The 20516-nt window shown below is 44.0% G+C and overlaps 1 protein-coding gene across 16 annotated transcripts in view; it reads right to left on the bottom strand.

Annotated features, from left to right (window-relative positions):
* LOC119441479 (inositol hexakisphosphate kinase 3) overlaps window positions 1–20516 on the bottom strand; it is a 129698-nt gene that overhangs the window by 20605 nt on the left and 88577 nt on the right. For 2 of the 16 annotated variants that reach the window (XM_049661335.1, XM_049661336.1), the window contains exon 2: window positions 7841–7945. The exons of 6 other annotated variants lie outside the window; for them this stretch is intronic. Coding sequence is in view for 5 of the 10 variants with exons in the window: in XM_049661332.1 (XP_049517289.1) it covers window positions 1373–1396 (24 nt within the window). In the remaining 5 variants the exon portion in view is untranslated. Of the gene's footprint in view, window positions 1–1372; window positions 1436–7127; window positions 7378–7415; window positions 8047–20516 lie in introns of those variants that run through there. 8 more of the 16 variants (XM_049661330.1, XM_049661328.1, XM_049661332.1 and 5 more) reach the window with 7 other exon arrangements.

The following is a 20516-nucleotide window of genomic DNA, read 5'->3' as shown; positions in this document are numbered from 1 at the left end:
CTCCTCCCAGCATGGAAAAGTGTAGCGAGACGAGAGGCTTTCAACATGTTACTGAATGCATTGTACAGTGGAGCTCTCACCCTCACTGCAGTGTACTGTGAGGCAGTCATAAACCAGCAATGGAGGCAAATAAGTCAGTAAGCAAATAAAGGTAGCTGTCTGTTACTATGTAGCTGCTGGAAGTTGTGTAGATGTATGCGATATAACATATATGTATTTTTTTCTTGCCGACTAGCCAATCCCTCTTACTAACTATGCCACATTCATCCCGACACTTGTAATAACTACTTATTCCATTGCCAACCCTGACTGGGGTAACCACATATAGCCTCCCGAGATTGAGCGGCACGTGGCGTCTTTCCGAGCTCGAAATGTTCATATGTCGTACATGTGTAGACACAGTTTGTGCGTACAAATCATTTAGTTGCCGAAACCAAGGTCCTCCTTCCAAAAACAACACTTTGGTGGACAGTGCACGTAGCAGCTCTCGGTTGAACTAGCGTGTACAACATGCTAGTTGGGGAGCATGTCAAGTGGAACTGCCTGGAAAAGACACTGCGTGCCGCCCAATCTACGAGGTCATTAGCCACATTCTACTTCTTCTTCCTGGAGTTTTACGTGCCAAAACCAGTTCTGATTATGAAGCACACCGTAGTGGAGGGCTCAGGATTAATTTTGACCACCTGCAGTTCTTTAATGTGCACTACAACGCAAGCGCACGGGCATTTTTTCATTTTGTCTCCATCGAAATGCGGCCGCCTCTTGTCCACTGCCACGAGAGGGCGTCACCACCCACACTGTTCTGTCATTTTTCATCACATCATTCAAAACAAATGGTTGACAACAGCTGAATGTGTATCAGGCACTGCCATTTGATGATATACAATCGGCAACCAGTGGACAACACCCATCTGCACAGAAGTGCCCATTACAAAACACTGTCGTCCCCTACACCTGCCCAGACACCCCTCCCCACTCCACGTGATACTCTCCGAATTTTTTCAACCCAAGATCCTTCCCTAGAACTGTGAGTGAGCAAAAATGAAATAATGCCATATAGCCATTTTTTCACCATTACCTGGGTCGGAATAAATTTGTTATAGTGCATAAAATTTTGAAAGGCAAAACATGATCACAACACTTTTATTAGCTACCTACATTGACAAAGTGCATATCATTATTAAAAGCCAGGATTTTCATTCAAGTCCCAACTAGAGCACCGGTGAGAAATAAAAAGATGCAGCAAGGTCAGACCAAGTATTATAGACAATGCATGCACTTGAAAAGAGGGGGAAAAAAAAGACAGAACAAATGAGAAAGAAATGTATTAGTGGGAAGTGTTCCAGGGTCACTATTGAATCCATATACACACGTTTTCTGTCCAAGGTTGTGCCATGCGTGATCCGTGCCAAGTCCAGACCACCACCAAACGGCACTGTAGCAATAGTCAGGTGGGTATTATATCTGGCTACACTGGGCAAGTACGACATCGCACAGCAGGTGCTTACCCCGTTCTTTTATGAAGAAGGGGTATTGCATCATCATCAACCCTCACCCTTTACATTATCATGTCTACCCTTTCCCATTTGCCCCAGTGTTGAGTGGCAGGCCCAGAGACATACTCCCTTCACCTAACCCCCCCCCCCCCCCTTCTCACTTTTAAAACTTTTCGCTCTTCTAGCACCAGCCGGACGAAGCAGAGCAGTAGCCCAGGCGACCTTGGAGCAAGTCACAGGGTCCACAAAGGCTAAAATTCCTCCATCAGGCGGGCACCCTTCATTAAGGTATCCCTCATAGCCCTGATACAGTTCTGGGATGTAAAACCCCTCAAATTACTACTGTGGCTTGCATTAAAAGCATATGGCATATTATGAGAAAGCAAAGAGTGTGTGTGTTCCATTGAGGTGTGGCCAAGTTAGTTGCTGCATGCTAGCATATTGTACACATACAGGCAGGCATGAGCGTGCGTGTGCACACACACCCACAGTGTAAACTGCATGCTACCACTGTGAACATAAAGAGTGCATGCAAAGAGGAAATATGATCAACACTAGGGCACGCCAAGATGAGCTCACCGGTGCCCTATATGGAATTGTGGCAAAATTTCCCCATTCATCCAAATCATTCTTCATTTGGTCAAACATTAGCACATTGGCACACAACTAAATCTACCATTGACAGGTCTCTGTAGGCCATGAAGCAAGCAATTGTAGCACACAAAAACAGGTCAGTACTCCATGCATGCTGTGATACGTAGTTGCTTAAGGTCCTGCGATGTGCGTAGTATGTCCTGTCTGCACATGCATATATGTGCCTTCCTTATTTGTTTCCTCCGATGAAAGTCTCTCCATTTGTCACCTCAACAATGTGCAGACATTTTTCAGGTGGTTTTTGTCATGCCACAGTAAAATGGTCATCTGTGCATCGGCAAGTCCAGGCATTGAAAACAGAGTGGGGAGTTGACTGTCTCCGTTGAGGGAGAACTACCACCTAATGGGTGCCTACACGTTGCGATACAATATATAAGAAATAAATATAAGAATATAAAGAAATTAATATTGCCTCTGCTGCACTGTAGTGTAGTGAGGAGACAATCAGGGATGCACTTCTATTCAGGCGGTTCAGTTCCTAAGAATAAACAGGCAGGCGCATGAAAGCCTATTTTTTCTTTCATTTTTGCCTTAGCTTCACTTTTAGTACTGTTTATCCCTTGGTGCTTGAAAACCATAGTTTAACCACAGCCAACATATGTTCCATGTTGTGGATCAAAGTCGATACTAACATTGCCAGCTATATTGCAGCACAAGAACTGACAAGGGCAAGGGGTGATGTATCACTAGGTTTATTGTCAAAAGGTGGCATGCAATGAAGAAAAAAAAGAAAATTGTACTGTCATGCAATTTGGACAGTGCAACAGCTGGATCCAAGTGACACTGCCATACGAAGGCTATATGCAACATGGTGGGCTTGCATTCTTGCCAATATTTAGGTTTAATAGGTGAAAAGGTAATTTTTTTTTAATTTAGCTTTGTTTACCTGAGAGATCTCACAGTTCACAGTATGAAGACAATCAAAAACTGGCAAATGCATGCCAATTAAGAGGAACTGCAGAAGTTGACAAAAGGCTGAAAATGCAGGTCTAAAATCATCCAAATGGCTATTTTGTCGATACACTACTAGGAATGCATTTCCGCCATAGTAACAGGGTAGTTATTGCACCACTTGAAATGGATCCTCGGACGTCTGGCAATATCACAGCAAGAAAGACTAAATATGTCCCCCCCCCCCCCCCCCTTGTTAACATTATATATCTTCAGGGCAATTTCTCCTACCACCCAAGCTAACAAGAAGGCCAGCAGATGGCTACTGGGAGACAATCTAATCGACAACTTAAAGCACCAGGAAACTCATTTATTCAAATAAGTTCTGCAGAAACCCGCAAGGGCACATGGCAGATTTGGCATGCCAGATTCTTCAACTGCAATGTTTGCTTTCCAAGGACACTGAAATGGGTCTAGTATTATGCTGCAGTCAGGCACATGATGATATTTTCTTAGTGAAACTTCCGCCAGTTTGCTCACTTGCTTACAAGTTGTTTGAATAACACACTCTTTCCATGTTCTGAATGTACTGTCCTTAGAAAGTCGTCCCCAGTCAGACGCAGCTATGTGCAATTGTGTGTAGACCGGCAGTGCAAAGATGAATTAATTTTCTGTCTTTTTGTGATCGCAAACACATATATGCTTCATTTATGTAACTAAAAACTAGCAATTATGTATTGATTAGTGAAAATGCTCTTGCGATCACGAAATCTGCCGAAAGCGTTGGTGCATGACGACACTGCCGAAGACAGAGCAGGCAGTATTTCACCGTGTTTGACAGAGATTGTAAATTCCCTGCTCCATGCAGCACAATAATATTTGGCTCGCATGTTCACAGCAGCCTTTACAACAGATCTGCAAAGCTTTCTTACTATGTTCAAAAAGTGTTTCAGGGCTCCTCTTAAGACAATACATTTCCAGTCAACTGTGCAGAGTTCCAAGAGCTAAACTATGCAAAACTATGCGGCAGAGATTGAAATTATAAGGGTACATTTTAGAAACACTCCTGGGCATTGAAGCATTAACAAATAAATGCACGTAACCTACAGCTCACAATAGCTGCCATTGTACCTTGTACACGGAAGTCAGGACAAAGCCACAATATATAGTGGAGCTGCTTGGCAGGCCTTGGTTCTATGAAAAACAAGTTTGCGTACAGACGCAGGATAAAGAAGACTGCAGTTATTTGACCTACAAAAGAAACATGCACCTGAAGAGAAATGCTACAAGCATGAACAAATTGTTCAAATATGTTTAGCAGAAATCTGCAAGCTGGAGTAACTTATTCAAATATCTCATTTGTTCAAACTCCCAGCACTTTGGGCTGTGAATTAGTTTGGCCTCAATCTGACTTCTGCTAGCCTGCTACTTAGCTCAGATGGTAAAGTGACTACCCTGAGAAGGCACTGGTCCCAAGGGCTCCATCCCCAGAGCTGGACGAATTTTTCAACTGTGAAGTTTGCTTTTTCAAGGACATCAAAATGGGGCCCTTTGTAGCATTTTGTGGCAGTTAGGTGGATGCCATTTTTTTTTTCATTTACATGAAACTTGATATAATTTGAGGATTTTCACAACTTTATTGAATAATGCAGAATTTCTGTGCTTTGCGTACTGCAGAAATTCAGTTTTTAAAATATATCATTCCGACCTAGGATATTTATCAAAATTCTTTTGGGACATTCTGCAAGTCTTTTTGTGTAAGACGTTTTCTATAGCTCAATACAAAAGGGCTCAACTGAAGCAAGAATTCACAGCATATGAGAGAATGAAGACTCTTTCATAGATGTGGCAATGACGTTTTTTGCTACCACGGTACTACGGTGCATTCTGATTACAAGATTTGAACTAGTGAACTGCACACCGAATGTAAAAAGTCTTTAAAAAGAAATCCTAGCAATTCACAGTATCAGTCCATGTGTCATGTGGGCCTCGTGGAAAGTGAGGGCTTTTGTTGTTGCATCATATTTTTCTACTGAAATTTGCTTTCCTCTACGTCAGAAAAATAAATAACATTGCAAAACCAGAGTTTGGCTATTAAGAATGGCAAGGTGAGGGGCTGCAGATTATTATTATTATTATATTTTTACCATCTGGGGCTTTTTAGTGTGAAACAATAACTCACTAAATGAGCGCTTTCAGATTTCGCTTCCATGGTGATCAAAATGTGGCCAGAGAAGCTGGGAAATGCACTTGTAACTTTGTATTCCGGTCAATGTGAAGGTTCTTGTATTCCTGAATCACTTATAAATCTAACAAGTCTACAGATAGTCTGCCTGCCTACGAATTAGATCACTTAACTCAGAACCAGCAGGCTGTTCACAAGTTAATATTTCCTTCCTCCTTTCGCATTTTCCTGGTTCTTGTTGATGCCTTGTTGCATTGTAGAAATATGAAAATTATCTGCTAGTATCAGCAGCATATATTGTGCAACTTGAGGCAAGTTAGGGCCTTTTGCATACATTTTTCCATTGCATTGTACATGGTTACAGATGTCCCCCCCCCCCCTCATCCTCCCCCCCCGCCCCTACAGACACACAAAAGTACCAGTGTCATTCATAATAGGCTAACTATAATGTTAGCAAACGCTTAGAAAATGGACTCTCTCCGATTGCACTATAACCTGACACTTGAAAAGCAACACGACATCAAGTCAAACCATCAAGAAGATGGCTGCACTTGTGTTATTTTCCAACGACGTGTCTTGGGTTTCTTTCCTTAGCTGCAAATGCTATGTACAGAGGGCAACTGGCCGCTACAATCTCTTTCTCCACAGCAATGAGTCAGACACTCGTGCCAGTGTGCAGACATCGGCACAAACTGGAAGACCTCTGTTTCCTTGCTCAGCATGCAGTCAGAAATGACAAACATGGCTCGGTGAAATGTTGCACCTCTCGCAACAGCCCCCCCCCCCCTCCCCATAACGACTTCCCTTCGTTTTCAGGCAGTGAAACATGACAGCACATCATTCTTTACATGTTGCTGCACTTCTCTGCCATTTATGCAATGCTCTCTTGCAGGAGATTTCAGCGTATTGCTGGGGCATTTCGTTCATTGAGCATTCCTTTTGGGATATCTAGCAATCGTAACATACGTATGTCGTACTCCGTGAAATCATAATCTGCATTACCTTTGTTCAAGTAAACTAAGCTCTCTGCCACACTTCTCAAACAAAGAGGCAGCTACACTAAGGTAAAAGAATATTCCCATTGTGCTGACACATCACAAATCACGAGTCAAGCCTCCGAAACTAAAGGCTGAAAACAAACATGCTGTTGTAATATGTTCCCTCTTGCAGAATGAGGGTCCCGGCAGCACACCTGGCCTTGTGTTGAGAGCGTGCTAGGTCAATCTATGGTTTCGTTCTTCTGCGGGCACATCCGTTTCCGCAGATAATCGCACGCCCACATCCGAAATGACGTAGTAGGCGTCAAAAGGGGGTGACGGCTGAATATGAAGATATGACCTTGCATTTACTGCAGTTATGGCTCGAGCAAGGAAGTGGCATAATTTGCTAGTATTTGAAACATTCCTGCCGGGACTAATTTCTGCTCAGAAGACGCGAAGGAGGCGGTGTCATGTTCGCTATGTAAATATCAAAGCGTTTGATTTTGTCGCCCTTTTCCTTTTTTTTTTTCTTCACATGCTACCCAAGAAGTGTATTTGCAGATGGACAATTGAAGACATAAAAGTACAGGCCTGCAAAAGAAGTGTATTTGCAGATGGACAATTGAAGACATAAAAGTACAGGCCTGCAAATGTGTGTAGTTTAACGTTAAAATAGAAATTGAGCTACGCCACATGGGAATTCGAGCCAATCTCGTTTAGGCTACTCGCTGTACCTCCACAGCTGATCACTTAAATCCTAAATGGAAAATACAATCTCGAGAGCGTTATCATCACCGTTTTCAAGTACGTGAGAAACGACACGGACAGCTGATTCGCACTCGCGCTCCCCAGCTGCGCAAGGCCTCTACGCGCGAGACCGTGGATCTTATCTGCGACCGCACGCGTACACTACATACTCACACAGAGCGCGCTATCATCTGGGTCGCGCTTTGGCGAGGCCACATCGGCACGCGAACAGTGCGCGCCGTCGCCAAGCCATCAGCGGGTCACTGCCACTGGAGCAGGTGTGAAACGCAAGGGAAGCGAGCCGTCGGCTCGCGTAAACCGAGCAACGTCGTTGCATCATACGAACGGTGAAAGCAGCCTTGAGAACGTGCCTCGCACGAGAGAGACAAGCAGCACCAGTAGACGCTACGGTGTGCATTGATACTCACACGACGAGAGATCAGAGAACGCGTGTGCACACACCTTTGTGGGGGTTGCCGTGGGGGAAGCCTACGCAGCAGACCGCTCGACGCCACTGGAGGGAGAGACGACGCCGTGGAAAAACACCGCGTGACCCGAGAGAGATGCCTACAGAGCCGATGTTGTTCTTGCTGCTGCTGCAGTGATTTCCAGGAAGAATTGAGAGGGGCTGCGCCGTTCACTTCCTTTCGTTTTAATTCTTTTATTTCCGTCATTCCCTCCCCACGCCCGCCCATCGCCAACCAAGAAGGTTTATTATACTTTGTTTGCTTGTCTCTCCCGCTCTCGAGGAACCGCCGGTCGCGTTCTTTTCTTTCCAAAGAGGCGGCTGCGAAAAAAAGAAGCCTCCCACGATCTCCTTCTCCCCACCCGCGCCCGAACAGTAGAAGAGAAAACAGCGTCCGCGGGCGCCACGGGAGTCATCCTACCTTGTCAGCGAACACTGCGAAAGTGTGATTCTATCCGCACTGTGCCGAAGACGCAGGCATCGACGACCGTCACACCACCACTGTCGGGCAATCAGGCAACGACACGACACAACACTCGCACCGCACTACACCGCCCGAGCGTAAACCGAACATTGAAGGGATGCTCAGCTGGCGACGCGAGCTGCTGCTCGGGCCAACATGTGACCTCGAGAACGACTTTCCACAAAATCCTTAGTGGCGCAAGCGACAGTAGCTCCCAGCGAACTCCGCCAGGGCGGGAAAAAAAATGCACAGGCGTTCGAGCAAAGCTCGAATATAACGCTCTTAGCGCCACTCTGTAGACATCGCAGGAAACCAAAAGCACCTGTTCGACGCGTGGCAGTTTGCGGCGGCGCTACGAGCGCAATTATTTCCCAGCTTCCGCACAACAGTGATGTTTTGGTACCTTCTTGTCTGTATTACTGACAACGTACGCGGCACTATGTGCACCTGCTTGTCTGTGTGACGACACAGGCGCTAGGGCCACTCAGACCACTGGGGGGGCTTGTCTGGGCGCGTGACGTTGCAGTAGCGCCCAATGGCGAGCGCCTAGCAACCACGGGAGCGCGGTTCTCCCCTGTTTGCTGTGTTTGCTTCCGAGCAAAGCAGCCGTACGAGCCGCCGGTTGCTGTTGCCCGAGCGGCTCGAGGAACGGTTGCTGCCCCCGGAGCTAGAACCCTCCGGGGTTGCGAGCTAGAAACAGTCCGCGATTCCGTTATTTGCAAGGACGCAAATTAGGTGTTGCTCGCTCCCGCTGCGCGCCACGTACGCAATCCTTTCAGATTCGCAAAAATTGCGTTACTTTCACGACGACCATCGCAACTCAGGCTCGCTGTTGTGAAAGAATTGTCAACCGCGAGCGCTGTAATTGAAGGAACGGTCTTTGACGGGAATATAGACGGTGTTAAGTTCTCTGAACGTTGTCTTTAAAATTGCCGGTCACAGGTAGCGCAACCAGTCGCTCCACACAGTTGATACTTGAGGAGGTGGACACCTCTTGCTCAACAAATTGCCATAATCGAGCAGACAAAAAATGTAATACGAGAGGTCCATAAATTAAAATTTTATTTCATTACTTCAGGGCACGTGCAGCAATGGCTGGACTGAAGCCGGGTCGTTGATTGAGGCCACGTCAATGTAGCGTAAATCCTGGGACTAGCCATTACGAGATATCGATCCACAATATCTTCCGCGAAATACAATGGCGTTTCGCTTCGTTTTCCTCCGCGAGAGAGGCTTTCTGGGAAAATATTAACTGCACTGTTAATGCATATCGTAGCCCCGGAAAAACCGCCACGGTGGCTTACTGGTTAAATGCCGTGGCGCTGCTGAGCTTGAGGTCGTGGGAATTCGATACTGGCCGCATTTTGATGGGAGCGAAATGCAAAAGCGCTCGTGTATTTTGACTTAGGTGCACATTGAACAACCCCAGGTGGTCAAAGCTGATTGTACCACAATTTAATTAATATTCTTTTTTAGTCCAGGAAGCCCTGCATCTGAACACTGTGATTTGCCAAGCAATATAGACAGTTACAGTGCGATAAGCAGCAGTATTCTTGCTTTTTAATTAATTAATTAATATATTTATTTAATTCAATAAACAACCAATTACTACATGATAGAAGTAATACGTTCGTCTATCAAGTAATTCACGTGAAGAGGCGGTGGTTTATAGAGGTGGTATATACGTGATTTCTAAAGAAAAGACAAAGTAAGCATGCGATATACACACTTTTGAAATACGGAATCTTCCACGCGAAACAACAGAATTCAGTCACTTTCATGTGGAGGTAAAGCTGCGGTACACATCATCGCATGCAAGTACATTTGTAAAAAATGAAAAGTCCCTGTCAGGATTTCGCTATGACAGCAGTTTGTAGTGCACATAACGGAAGCCAGGCTACGACAGCGTACCTCCTTAGTGATCAAGGTAGACTACGCATGATGTGTCCACAATTTCGTAGAAGAACGCAGCTCGTTTTTCTCTACAAAAGGCTATTTGTCGCACGTGGAACTGATAATGAAGCACACTAATATACTTATAGTATATTCTGCCTCGAGCGCAGTCTTCTATATTTATCTTGCTGATTTGAACTTTTCTTTTTAACTTGAACAAATATTCAAGACCCATACCCTTCACGTTTATCGTCGCTTGAAATAATCGAACTTTAACAACACTGCAGGCCGCATATATGTAATTTGACCTGTTCAGGTTGATTAACCTGAATTCACTATACTTAGCTCCTGAATGAGTTTTCACTCAGGACACATGTTGCGATTGTGAAATTGAAGCCGAAAATAAAGTCATGGCTTAGAAGGCAGGCGACCAGCACCATTTTCGAGATATCCGTGCGCAGGAAAATTGTACAAAAAAAAAAAATGCATTGGCGTTTCAGCTAAGTTCCACCTAAATCCCGAACTGCTATACAAGGATGCTCTTGGGCAACAGTTAATTGGAACGCCTACGAATTCATTGTTCATTTCAAGCACGGACATCTTGAAAGTAAAGTGCCAGTAAGAGTTCAGCTAACAAGCGACGAGTGCGCAATTGAAACGTGTGTCTTGAAGTGAATATTTAGAAAGAAAAAAAAGTTTGTCGGTAAATCTTTTCAATTTAGCTACCTGCAAATTGGGATTTCTCATGAAGGTAACTTCCGACTCTTCCAGAAATCTATCCGGGAAGGCCGGAAATGCGATCTACTGTCACAAGCGATTACAGAAAAAAAAAAAAAATATTGTGTAGACCGAACGCACATACTGGAATGTATGTGAATTGGGAAGCTTTTGTGAAGCCGTGAGTTAAATGCCATTACAACTAAACGCGATGTGTACAGTCGTGTTTACTTTCATCCACGGTGTAAGAAATATTTCTCACACCGTGTTTTCGTCCCATACAACTTCCAACCTCGTGCAACGTTCATGCGTATGCATGCCCAACAACGTCCACAATTAAGCTATAGGGCGAAATGGAATGGAATCACCGACTCGGGTGAATTCACAACGTGAGACGACGCGGCGATGTCGCGGCGGGAAAGTTTTGCAGTGACAGCAGCCAGAAGGCCTGACAAAAACGAGTCTGCACGTATGTGACGCCCATGCTGGGTCGCACACATGCGCCGCCGTGCGTCATGATGTTGTGACGCCTGGGCTCGTGACACGACACTCCACTCAGGTGATCGCTCCCCAGCTGCGAGCCGGCTGCGTTGAGACAGAGGACGAGGGCGTCGCAACGCGCTTCCTTGGAAAGGTGTCCACAAAGTCCGCGTCGCCGTCGCCGAGACGCGCATTCGTCGTCGGGACGCGCTGCGCAATATTCGAGGAATGAATGACTAAAGCCTTTATTTTTAGGAAGGGGACGGCTCTAGGCCACTGTTGGGGATTAGGTGGGAAAGGAATGTGGGTTCCCGGACTGTAACATGGCTGAGGCACATCTTCATCTCAGTCTTTGATCTTCCGCTTTATGCAGACGCAGGTTCAGTTCCGCCGCTCTCGCACGGGCTGGTCGACCCCTTCCTTCTACACTACTTGAAACAAGCCACTTTGTCTGCCATATGTCGCAACGGCTTTCTCTGTTTCAGGGTTAGTTTGCATTCCAATTCCGAGTGTTCTAATGTCTCCGTGCAGTAAACGTTGAATGTTGGATATCCCTTGTGAAAAAGTTGCACAGCTCCAAATGAGTTGTTGCATGACTCCTGACAATGTGTGCATCGGGTATAAGTGTTCGCAATTGTAGCTTGGCTGGTTTGGCGCCATTTCTAAATTATGTGTGGCGTGTATGCAGCGTTGGCCATAGCCTTATTAAAAAAAAAAAAAAAAAAAAAAAAAAAAAACTATTCCGTGCAGTAAGCCCGCCCTTGTCGTCAAACACATGCATTGGTGTAGCTTCGAATAGTCTCCGTTTACTGTCTGCTTTTATTTTAGTGCGAATGTAATGCATCAGTGCTCTGCTAGGAGAGCCTTCGGCCAATATCTTTAGGTATGGATTTTGGTGCGCGGGGTTTGGCGAGGAAATGGAGTGTGGGGAGCTGTACGTGTAATCAAGCCCACCCGCTTGCTGCCTGAGCGACTGCGTTTCCCCCATCCGTGCCGGTGTGCCCCGGTGTCCATAGGATTTCAACATTTGTCACATTGTCCTGTATTCTCTTCAGCTTTTCTCTGATGTCGTTGGCCATAGCATCATCTGTCGTAGGCACCGTTAATTCGGTCACCGCTTCGCTTCGTACGAGTCAGTAAGGGTCCGATAATTATTTCGCACACTCTGCTCTACAATGTCTCCCATGTCAATGGGAATGGTGTTGACCGCCCCCCATATAACTAAGAGTTCTGCGTGCAAGGTTGCACTCCCGGGAAGCTGACATGTGTGATAGCCATTGTGTTGGGGCGCAGATGTGCTAACGCAAGCTATGCTTGCTATGTCGTTTGTGATTGCAGCGTCCGTCAATGGTGTGCTGCGGTGTTCTTAGTTCCAATCGCTTTTCAAATATTTTTCTACCTTCCGCGTTTCATCTGGCGACAGGGCGTTGTTGGCTCCGTATGCCATGGTGGCGTTATGGTCGCTTCCGCGGGCTCTGGCTTCGCATGGACTTGTTTATCCCATGCCATGATCTGTTTTCCTTGAGTCGTGTTTTCCAACCGGGATCGCATTCGAATTCGTGCTTCATAATATTCGAGGAAAGACAGCGCGCCCGACATCTCGCGTGAATCTTGAGCTCTGCTCAGCGCGCGCGTTCTGTCGACAGAGAGGCTTAAGCAATCCCCCCACCCCCCTACTCCGTGACATCAACTGGTACTGTTGCATTATAAACCACTGCAGTAGTTGGTTAGACGTACATTTTTTTTCGACTTCTTACGACTGAACAGCGTAGGTCTTTTAATCGTATCATGCGCTGTGTATGCTGCTTTATTATTATTTTTTTAACACCTTGGCTAACGTTAGCTGGGTGTGCACGTTAAAGAACCCCAGGTGGTCAAAATTAATCCGGAGCCCTCCACTAAGGCGTGACTCATAATCAGAACTGGTTTTGGCACGTAAAACCCCAGAAAGCAGAAGAAGAACGTTAATTAGCTTGGATATACGGTGTACTAAACGTGTTTCGTTGTTGAGCTATATATAGTTAACCATATGTTTTATTTGTAAGCTCTGCGTTTAATAGCGTTGTTCGTATTCTAGTTATGGTGCCTTTGTAAATGATGCCGTTATGTAAATGTACCATACGCTTCAACTGCATGTGCTTGAATTTCCTTTCGCCGAATCGATTCCTGGGATTGCAGGGTACCCTGTCAACCGAAATAAATAAATAAATAAATAAATAAATAAATAAATAAATAAATAAATAAATAAATAAATAAATAAATAAATAATAAATAAATAAATAAATAAATAAATAAATAAATAAATAAATAATAGTAGTTTACGTCATATCGACTGAAATAGCACTATTTTCGATATATCTTTCCAGAAAATTGTGCAAGTAACACGCATTATGCGGAAAATCGTATCTTTCGCAATGTGAGAAAAGAACTGCGTGAGCAATCAAAACTTGTTTCGTGGCCTATTTTGGCGACGGGCTTCTCTAATTCTAATGACATCATATGTGCTAAATGCTCATGCTTCTAGGGCCGAGCAGCTTCTATGTCAAATTACTGCCTTCAAAATAAAAAGTGAAATTATAGTTAGTCGAGAGAGAAGTTCAATGATACGAAATGCCGAGAGGTCTGCCTCAGGTACATTCCTCTAGCCAGCTACTCGGGGTTAGGGGAAGGGGAAGAGGGAAAGAAAGAGGCGCATGATGGGTGACGATGATGAGAGAAGGAGGATGTAACACATATGGCAAACAATTTGGCATGCTCAAAGCCTACAGTCCAGGCCCGTAAGTTAGCAGAATCACTTCAATACGTTGCGCAGAGAATATGTGCTGTTTAATGGCCCACCGAATTAAGGGGCAGTTATACCGAAATACTACACACACACACGCACACACACAAATATACAAAGTCAATAAATCATAAAAACATTGAAGTGATTTACATTTACCATATAAAGCAAAATCGGCCTTTTGGTGGAGATCAAAGTTTAGTCTATTTGTACAGCTCGAGAAACAATACATCGCATATGTACATACAAGGGTGTGCGAATATTCGAAATTTCGAATATGACTCGAATGGTCTTTGCTATTTGGTTCGTATTCGATTCGAGAATTCACTATTCGAAGTTGTTTAATATTCGTTTCGTTGGCGTACTAGAGGGACAATAATAGTTTTTGGAGTGTGCAGTTGAGAAAGACTGATACAACTGGAGACTCGCCTGAATAATTTTGCTGCAGGAAAACCGTTGTTGTTGCTCAGACGATCAAGTTCCTGAACACGGAGGAGGTCACTTACGCCCAGCACTTACCAGCTATTAAGTATAGCATGTCTCGTCATATAGGTTTACCCTACGAACTCGCTGTCGCTATTTAAACTAAGCAGTTTGTTACTTTGCCAATCTCGATCACTACGTTTGGATTATTTCATATTACTTCATAGCTCTTTCAACGAGCACTACACTTTACAGGGTGTTTCACTTAACTTTGGTCAAACTTTAAAAAAATATGCAAATGCTACGTAGCTAGACAGAAAACAAGGTAATCTTGTTTGCCGTCACTTGGAGATACTCAGATAATTTTTTTTGCATTCCGCCTAATTGCATAATTATCTTCTCAAATATTTTATTTAGATGAAAACTTTCAATGAGAAAACTGTAGACCAAGATCAAAAACTCCCGACTACAGCTTTCTGTTTCCTCAATACGTACGAGCATAAAAGTGTTTTTCCGAGCGTGAACGATGCCCGCGAATACACGTTGTTACGTTCTGTCCCCGACTTCTTGAGGGTTCCTGTTAACGTATTCTGTGTTTTATTCTGTGCCCTAATTTTAGTAAATTTATGTGACTGTTAATTGTCGGAGTCATCAGGGAGGTAGTGGCCGAATACTGCACCAGGGAGGCCAATTCCTGTTCTGGTGAGGGAGTGACTTTGATGAAGCTTAGTCGGCCTGCCTAGTTTGGTTGCACCTGAACTAGTATAGCCCCACTAGCTCTCACGGCAATGTGTATTTTTTTTTCTTTGCCGGTGTCAGGCACCACTCCATGCCTGAAAATGTAGTGGAATAGAGCAGGATTCGAACTTACGACCTTCAAATTTGAAGACGGGTGTTCTACCTCTACTCCATGCCACGCCAAGTCTCTACTCGCCACGCCACGCCACGCCACGCCTCTACTCCACGCCAAGTAGAAAGATATCTATCAAGAAAGGGGTCAGGCAAGGAAACACAATCTCTCCAATGCTATTCACTGCATGCTTAGAAGAAGTATTCAAGCTCTTAGACTGGGAAGGATTAGGAGTGAGGATCGACGGCGAATATCTCAGCAACCTTCGGTTTGCAGATGACATTGTCCTATTGAGCAACAATGGAGAGGAATTACAACAAATGATTGAGGACCTTCATCGAGAAAGTGCAAGAATTGGGTTGAAGATGAATATGCAGAAGACAAAGATAATGTTCAATAGCCTGGCAAGGGAACAAGAATTCAGGATCGCCAGTCAGCCTCTAGTCTGTAAAGAAATATGTTTATCTAGGTCAATTACTCACAGGGGACCCTGATCATGAGAAAATTTACAGAAGAGTAAAATTGGGTTGGAGTGCATACGGCAGGCATTGCCAAATCCTGACTGGGAGCTTACCACTGTCGTTGAAAAGAAAAGTGTACAATCATTGCATACAGTTGCTGCTTCCCGGCAACTGCAGCTTACGAAGCAGGGAGTGACGTCACTACACTTTCGTATGTAAAAGAAGAACCCGCCTACCAAAGGATTTCGTTTGCGTTGTGATAGCGGTGAAAATGCCACGCATAGTAAGGACTCCCGAAGAGCACGCGGGAACACGATGAGGGGCGACGGGAACAGCAACGTCAATATGCACAACAGCGTCGTGCTCAGGCTAAAGTGGACCCATTTCAAGGCTACTCCGCGTTGGTTTATCGGATCGTGTGATACCACCGATTCGCTGGCCAACAACCTTCACAGCGTGGATTGGAGCCTAATTTCTTTATAGCCGTGACTTTTCTTACTCGCATTAGTACGTTAAAAGAAGGAGCCAGCGCCAATTAAAAGTGCTAACATCTCCCCTACGCAACATATATTTAAAATAAAACCACACACACACAACGCTCGCAGGCAGATAACAGTGGCCGAGCCAACGTTGCCTTGGAGCCAGCGTTGCGGCAAGGGTTCTTGTCTTCGTCAGGGCCCCTTGGTCGAAACGTTGGTTCCAAGGCTTCACTTTATTTATTTTTTTCTTTACTGATGTTTCAAGGCTTCCCTCGCTCGGCCGCCGTTGATCAAAACAGCGTGCGTCTGCGCTTTCGGACGATCGAAACATGCAGCGGCGGCGCGCGCATCGTTAATGAAGCGCAACGCGGCGAGCCCGCACATGGCTCGGTCAATGTGGCGTGAAAGCAAATGAGTTTGTTTTTGTCGGCGCCACTTTCTTCCTCGTTGTGGCAAAGATTGCGTGATCGGCTGAAAACTTGTTTGCAGCAACCTACGCGTAGGCTGCAGGCACACATACACGACATGAAAGGCCACACGCGGCTTCATGTACACCGAAATGTATCGCTAATGTATTCTTTATTTCTATTTGTCACAATAAGACATGTGCGTGCAATAGAGGCTTCCAAAAAGAGCTTTCTTTCTTTCTTTGTAGTTTTTTCTGCGACAGCACTAAAGCAATATCTATAAAAACAACGAGAAAAATTGATCCGAAGTCAGTCGTTCCATTAATCCTTATTTCGGGATTTATTTATTTGTTCACATTTATTTATTTACTTACCTACTTTATCGCACATCGATCGTTTTCATACGTCACATATAGCGGGCCTGGCTAGCGTTTGCATTTATTAATTTTTAATTTTGTGTTTGCTTTGCAGCACGTGATCGATTGATAATGTGCCTGTTAGCTTGCAATTCATACATACACATTAATTCACGTTCCTTGAAAAGGTGGCCAAATGTGTGAGGTAATTTAATATAGATCTGCATATTATTCAATCCTAAATATATCGTTCTGTTTCAACCACAAAATACGTGTATTTGAGTCACGTATACGTCGAACAGATAAATATGTAAATGCGCCAGCAGGCAACAGTTAAGCCTTAAAACACGCGCGCGTGTGTTCAACTCATCGTACGCTCTCGTTTTTTTTTCTCTCACTTTTTTTTTCTCCTGTGGGTATCTGACTAACTCAGAAGTGTATTTTGCAAGGAATGTAAGATCAACACACTACCAAGTCACGTCGCCATCGCGTGGCTCGGAGCCAGTTATTCCATCTTGTTGAGCCATGGTGTTGTCGCTTCGTCTGTTGCTGCCACTTGACTATATATATATATAGACGAATAAAACCTTTTGACAGCAACGCTGTAAAGCGGAGATTCGCAGTCATCTTCGTTCGGCGCGGAAGCAGCCGAAGGCCGGCGTGCAGCTGTATATTGGCTCGGTGCAAAACAGCCAGCAACGCAACCTCCGCCCGAGTCCCAAAAGATCGCCTTGAAACGTAATTATGAATTGTAAAAGTGACGTTGCCGATAACTCACTAAAATAGACGACAACTATCCTTGCGGTGTTTTTATCCACTAATCTGTTATCCTTTGTTTCACGCATTAGGCTTCACTAGCTCCACCTTGGAGGTCCGGCTAAAGATTTGTACGGAGCATGCAGCTGTGAAAGCTGACGGCGCAGCACCGCCTGCGTGGAAATCCGTCCAAGTGGCCGTATGTCGTTGATGAATCACCACCAAGAACAGCCAGCAAGCAGACCCCTGTTAGCATTTTCAAAAAACGGGGTATAATACGTCGCTCAATTGAAAACTAGGCGGGGTGATGAAGTTAGGAAATTTGCTGGTGCAAGTTGGAATCAGCTAGCGCAAGACAGAGGTATTCGGAGATCGCAGGGAGAGGCCTTCGTCCTGCAGTGGACATAAATATAGAATGACGATGATGATGATGACGATGACGTCGCTCATACAGTTTCGCTGTCACTGATGTGTGTGTTGCTCAGATTGGTATACATCTGCGAAGGACTTTTTAAAATAATTTATTCTTTGTTTTGATACGATATACTCCGCACTTCCATTCAGCATAATTAATATCTGTGACGACTTTCTTGCCTCTTCTTAAGGGGTGTGAGAATAGCGTTGTTGTAAGCGGCACACAATTGCTACTAGGAGGCTTCCTATAAAGCTGTTAGTGATGTCGGGGCGATGCTGGTACATGATAATTAGGAATTGATTAGTCGATCTAGTAAGTCAATTAGGCAATGAGCTTAGTTATGCGCATGACGCGCAATCACTCGGCTTGATCGGGCAAACACAACAAGCAAATGTTTTATGGCCATCCCGGTGTTGACAGGATAAGCGTGCGCAAAATATTGTAAAATAAATAAAAAATAATAATAAAGAAAGGGGGAGTTCGCATAGGGTGATACTTGCGAATCGAATACAAATTTCCGAGAAAAAAAAAGCCCCTTGAATATCGAATCAAATTTTATTTGCCTTGAGTACAAGTACAGGTGCGGCCACAGATCTACTACCACGATCAGCTTGACAATGCAGCCGCCACCTAAATGGGCAGCAATGGGTAGGCACAGAACGTAATATGAAAGAATGTTTCAACAAGAAGCAAAATGTGATGTAAGAGTACAACTATAGAGAAAAAAGTAAATGTGCAACGTCCACATAAAATAAAAATTAAGAGTGGAAACAATGACGAACATCAAAAGTCAGAGTAAGGAAATAAATAGCACACAATAAAAAGAAAATCACTACGTAATTTTTAAAGATATCAACAAAAATGAAGAACTGCTCTTCTGTACATTAGAAGTCAAAAGAGAGCTCTCAGGAATAATTTACGACAATGAAACAAATTAATTCGCAATGCAGTTTCTGTGGTACAATGTCACCGCAACCCATGGTGAAAATTGTTTAGCACCGAGTGTTTAAAAATAGAAAAAAAAAAGAAAGAAAGCAGACAATTTGGAATGCATAGTTTTTTCAGCCACTTTCGAAAACATACATTGCTGAAATTGATATGGGTCTACATTTCTTTAATTTATTTTTATCACCCCTTTTATAGAATAAACTCACTTTTCCGACTTGCAAGTTCGCTGGAAATATTCCAGTTGTTAAGATTACGTTAAATATGCGGACAAGAGGAGTCGCAATCGGATCGATAACGTATTTAATAGGCCTAATTTGTACGTTATTGATATCGCACAAGTTGCTGCTTTTTAGGTTTAAAATTGCGGAAGGTACTGCTTGTTCCTCTGTTGGGGAAAGGAAAATAGAATTGGGACTATATTATACGTTCTCGGTACGCGTGTGTTGATAACATTATTCTGCGAGCGTGGAAATTGTGCTGACAGAATTTATTGAATAATTTGGCTAAATTATCCTGTCCTGCACTTACTCCGTTATACAATGTACTACCTATCTGCTGACTTCAAGTAGAACGACAAAGCACAGTGTTTATATTCCTCCTCATTGCATCCTATATACTGTACCAGTCGTGTTCGTATTCGGTGTCCGATCGTATCGTGCACCGGATATTTTCTTATTTATGAACAAGTCGTCATACACTAAATATTGCTTTGAATCAGTCTCGTAAAGAAAAAAAAAGAACAGAAGGCGCTTATTATCATTATTTGGTAGATGAATGTAATGGTGTTCACTAGTGGAAGTCCGGTCACCTGGTGACCTCGTAAATAATAAACAACCCAGCTTTCAGTTATTTGGTGCACCATGCCAATGACTGCTGTCAAGATAAGCACCTCATACCTTACTTCACATGCTGCGACACATTCAAAGGTTCCTTTTTTTCTTAGGTCTACAGAAATATGGAACGCCTTGCCGCGGAAAGTTATCGAGATGGACTGTGTAGATAACTTTGTGGCCAAAGTAGAAGCGTGCTGATAGTAGCGAGTGCAGCACGGTTTACTTGTCTGCTTGACTGTAACCGTCTGTATTTTGACTCCGTGCGACGTGAATTTTTCTGTTCACGAGGCACAATGAATTGTTTCGTGTACTGCTGTTCTGCGGTGCAAATAATTGTAGCATCTCTACTTCTGTGTGCACTTTGAAACCAACTTTCTACAATAGCCTGTGCGAGGATGACAGTACTTGTCAAAAAAAAAAAAATCTTGCTGAACCTCCTTTGTGGGACTTGTCAGATAATGCGTAAGCATGATTTACAGTCGCTCATCTTGCAGAGTAATGCAATGAATGATTGATTGAGTGGCCCAGTTACGCACACCGCGGCTCACTGTGCCAAGGATGACGCAATGGGCTGCAGTTATTGCAATGACTTGTTGCAATTACCTAATTTGTGAGCCTAATTATTCGGATATAATCTTATTAGGCAAATTTAATGTACGTAATTAATCTGAATTAGGGTCGAATAATGTAATGTGAATTAATTATCATAAGCCTCATTAAACTTGATTCGACTCGATAACACAAGCATAATTAATGTTAATTAGGCATACATAATAATAATTAGCCTTGATTAATGCCGATCATTTTAAATTAATTTATTGCTATTCAATTGGA

This window comes from Dermacentor silvarum, chromosome 2 (genome assembly GCF_013339745.2).
Source record: "Dermacentor silvarum isolate Dsil-2018 chromosome 2, BIME_Dsil_1.4, whole genome shotgun sequence".
Taxonomy (NCBI): domain Eukaryota; kingdom Metazoa; phylum Arthropoda; class Arachnida; order Ixodida; family Ixodidae; genus Dermacentor; species Dermacentor silvarum.
Note: the sequence above shows the minus strand (reverse complement) of the source record. Positions and strands in the feature narration are given on the sequence as shown.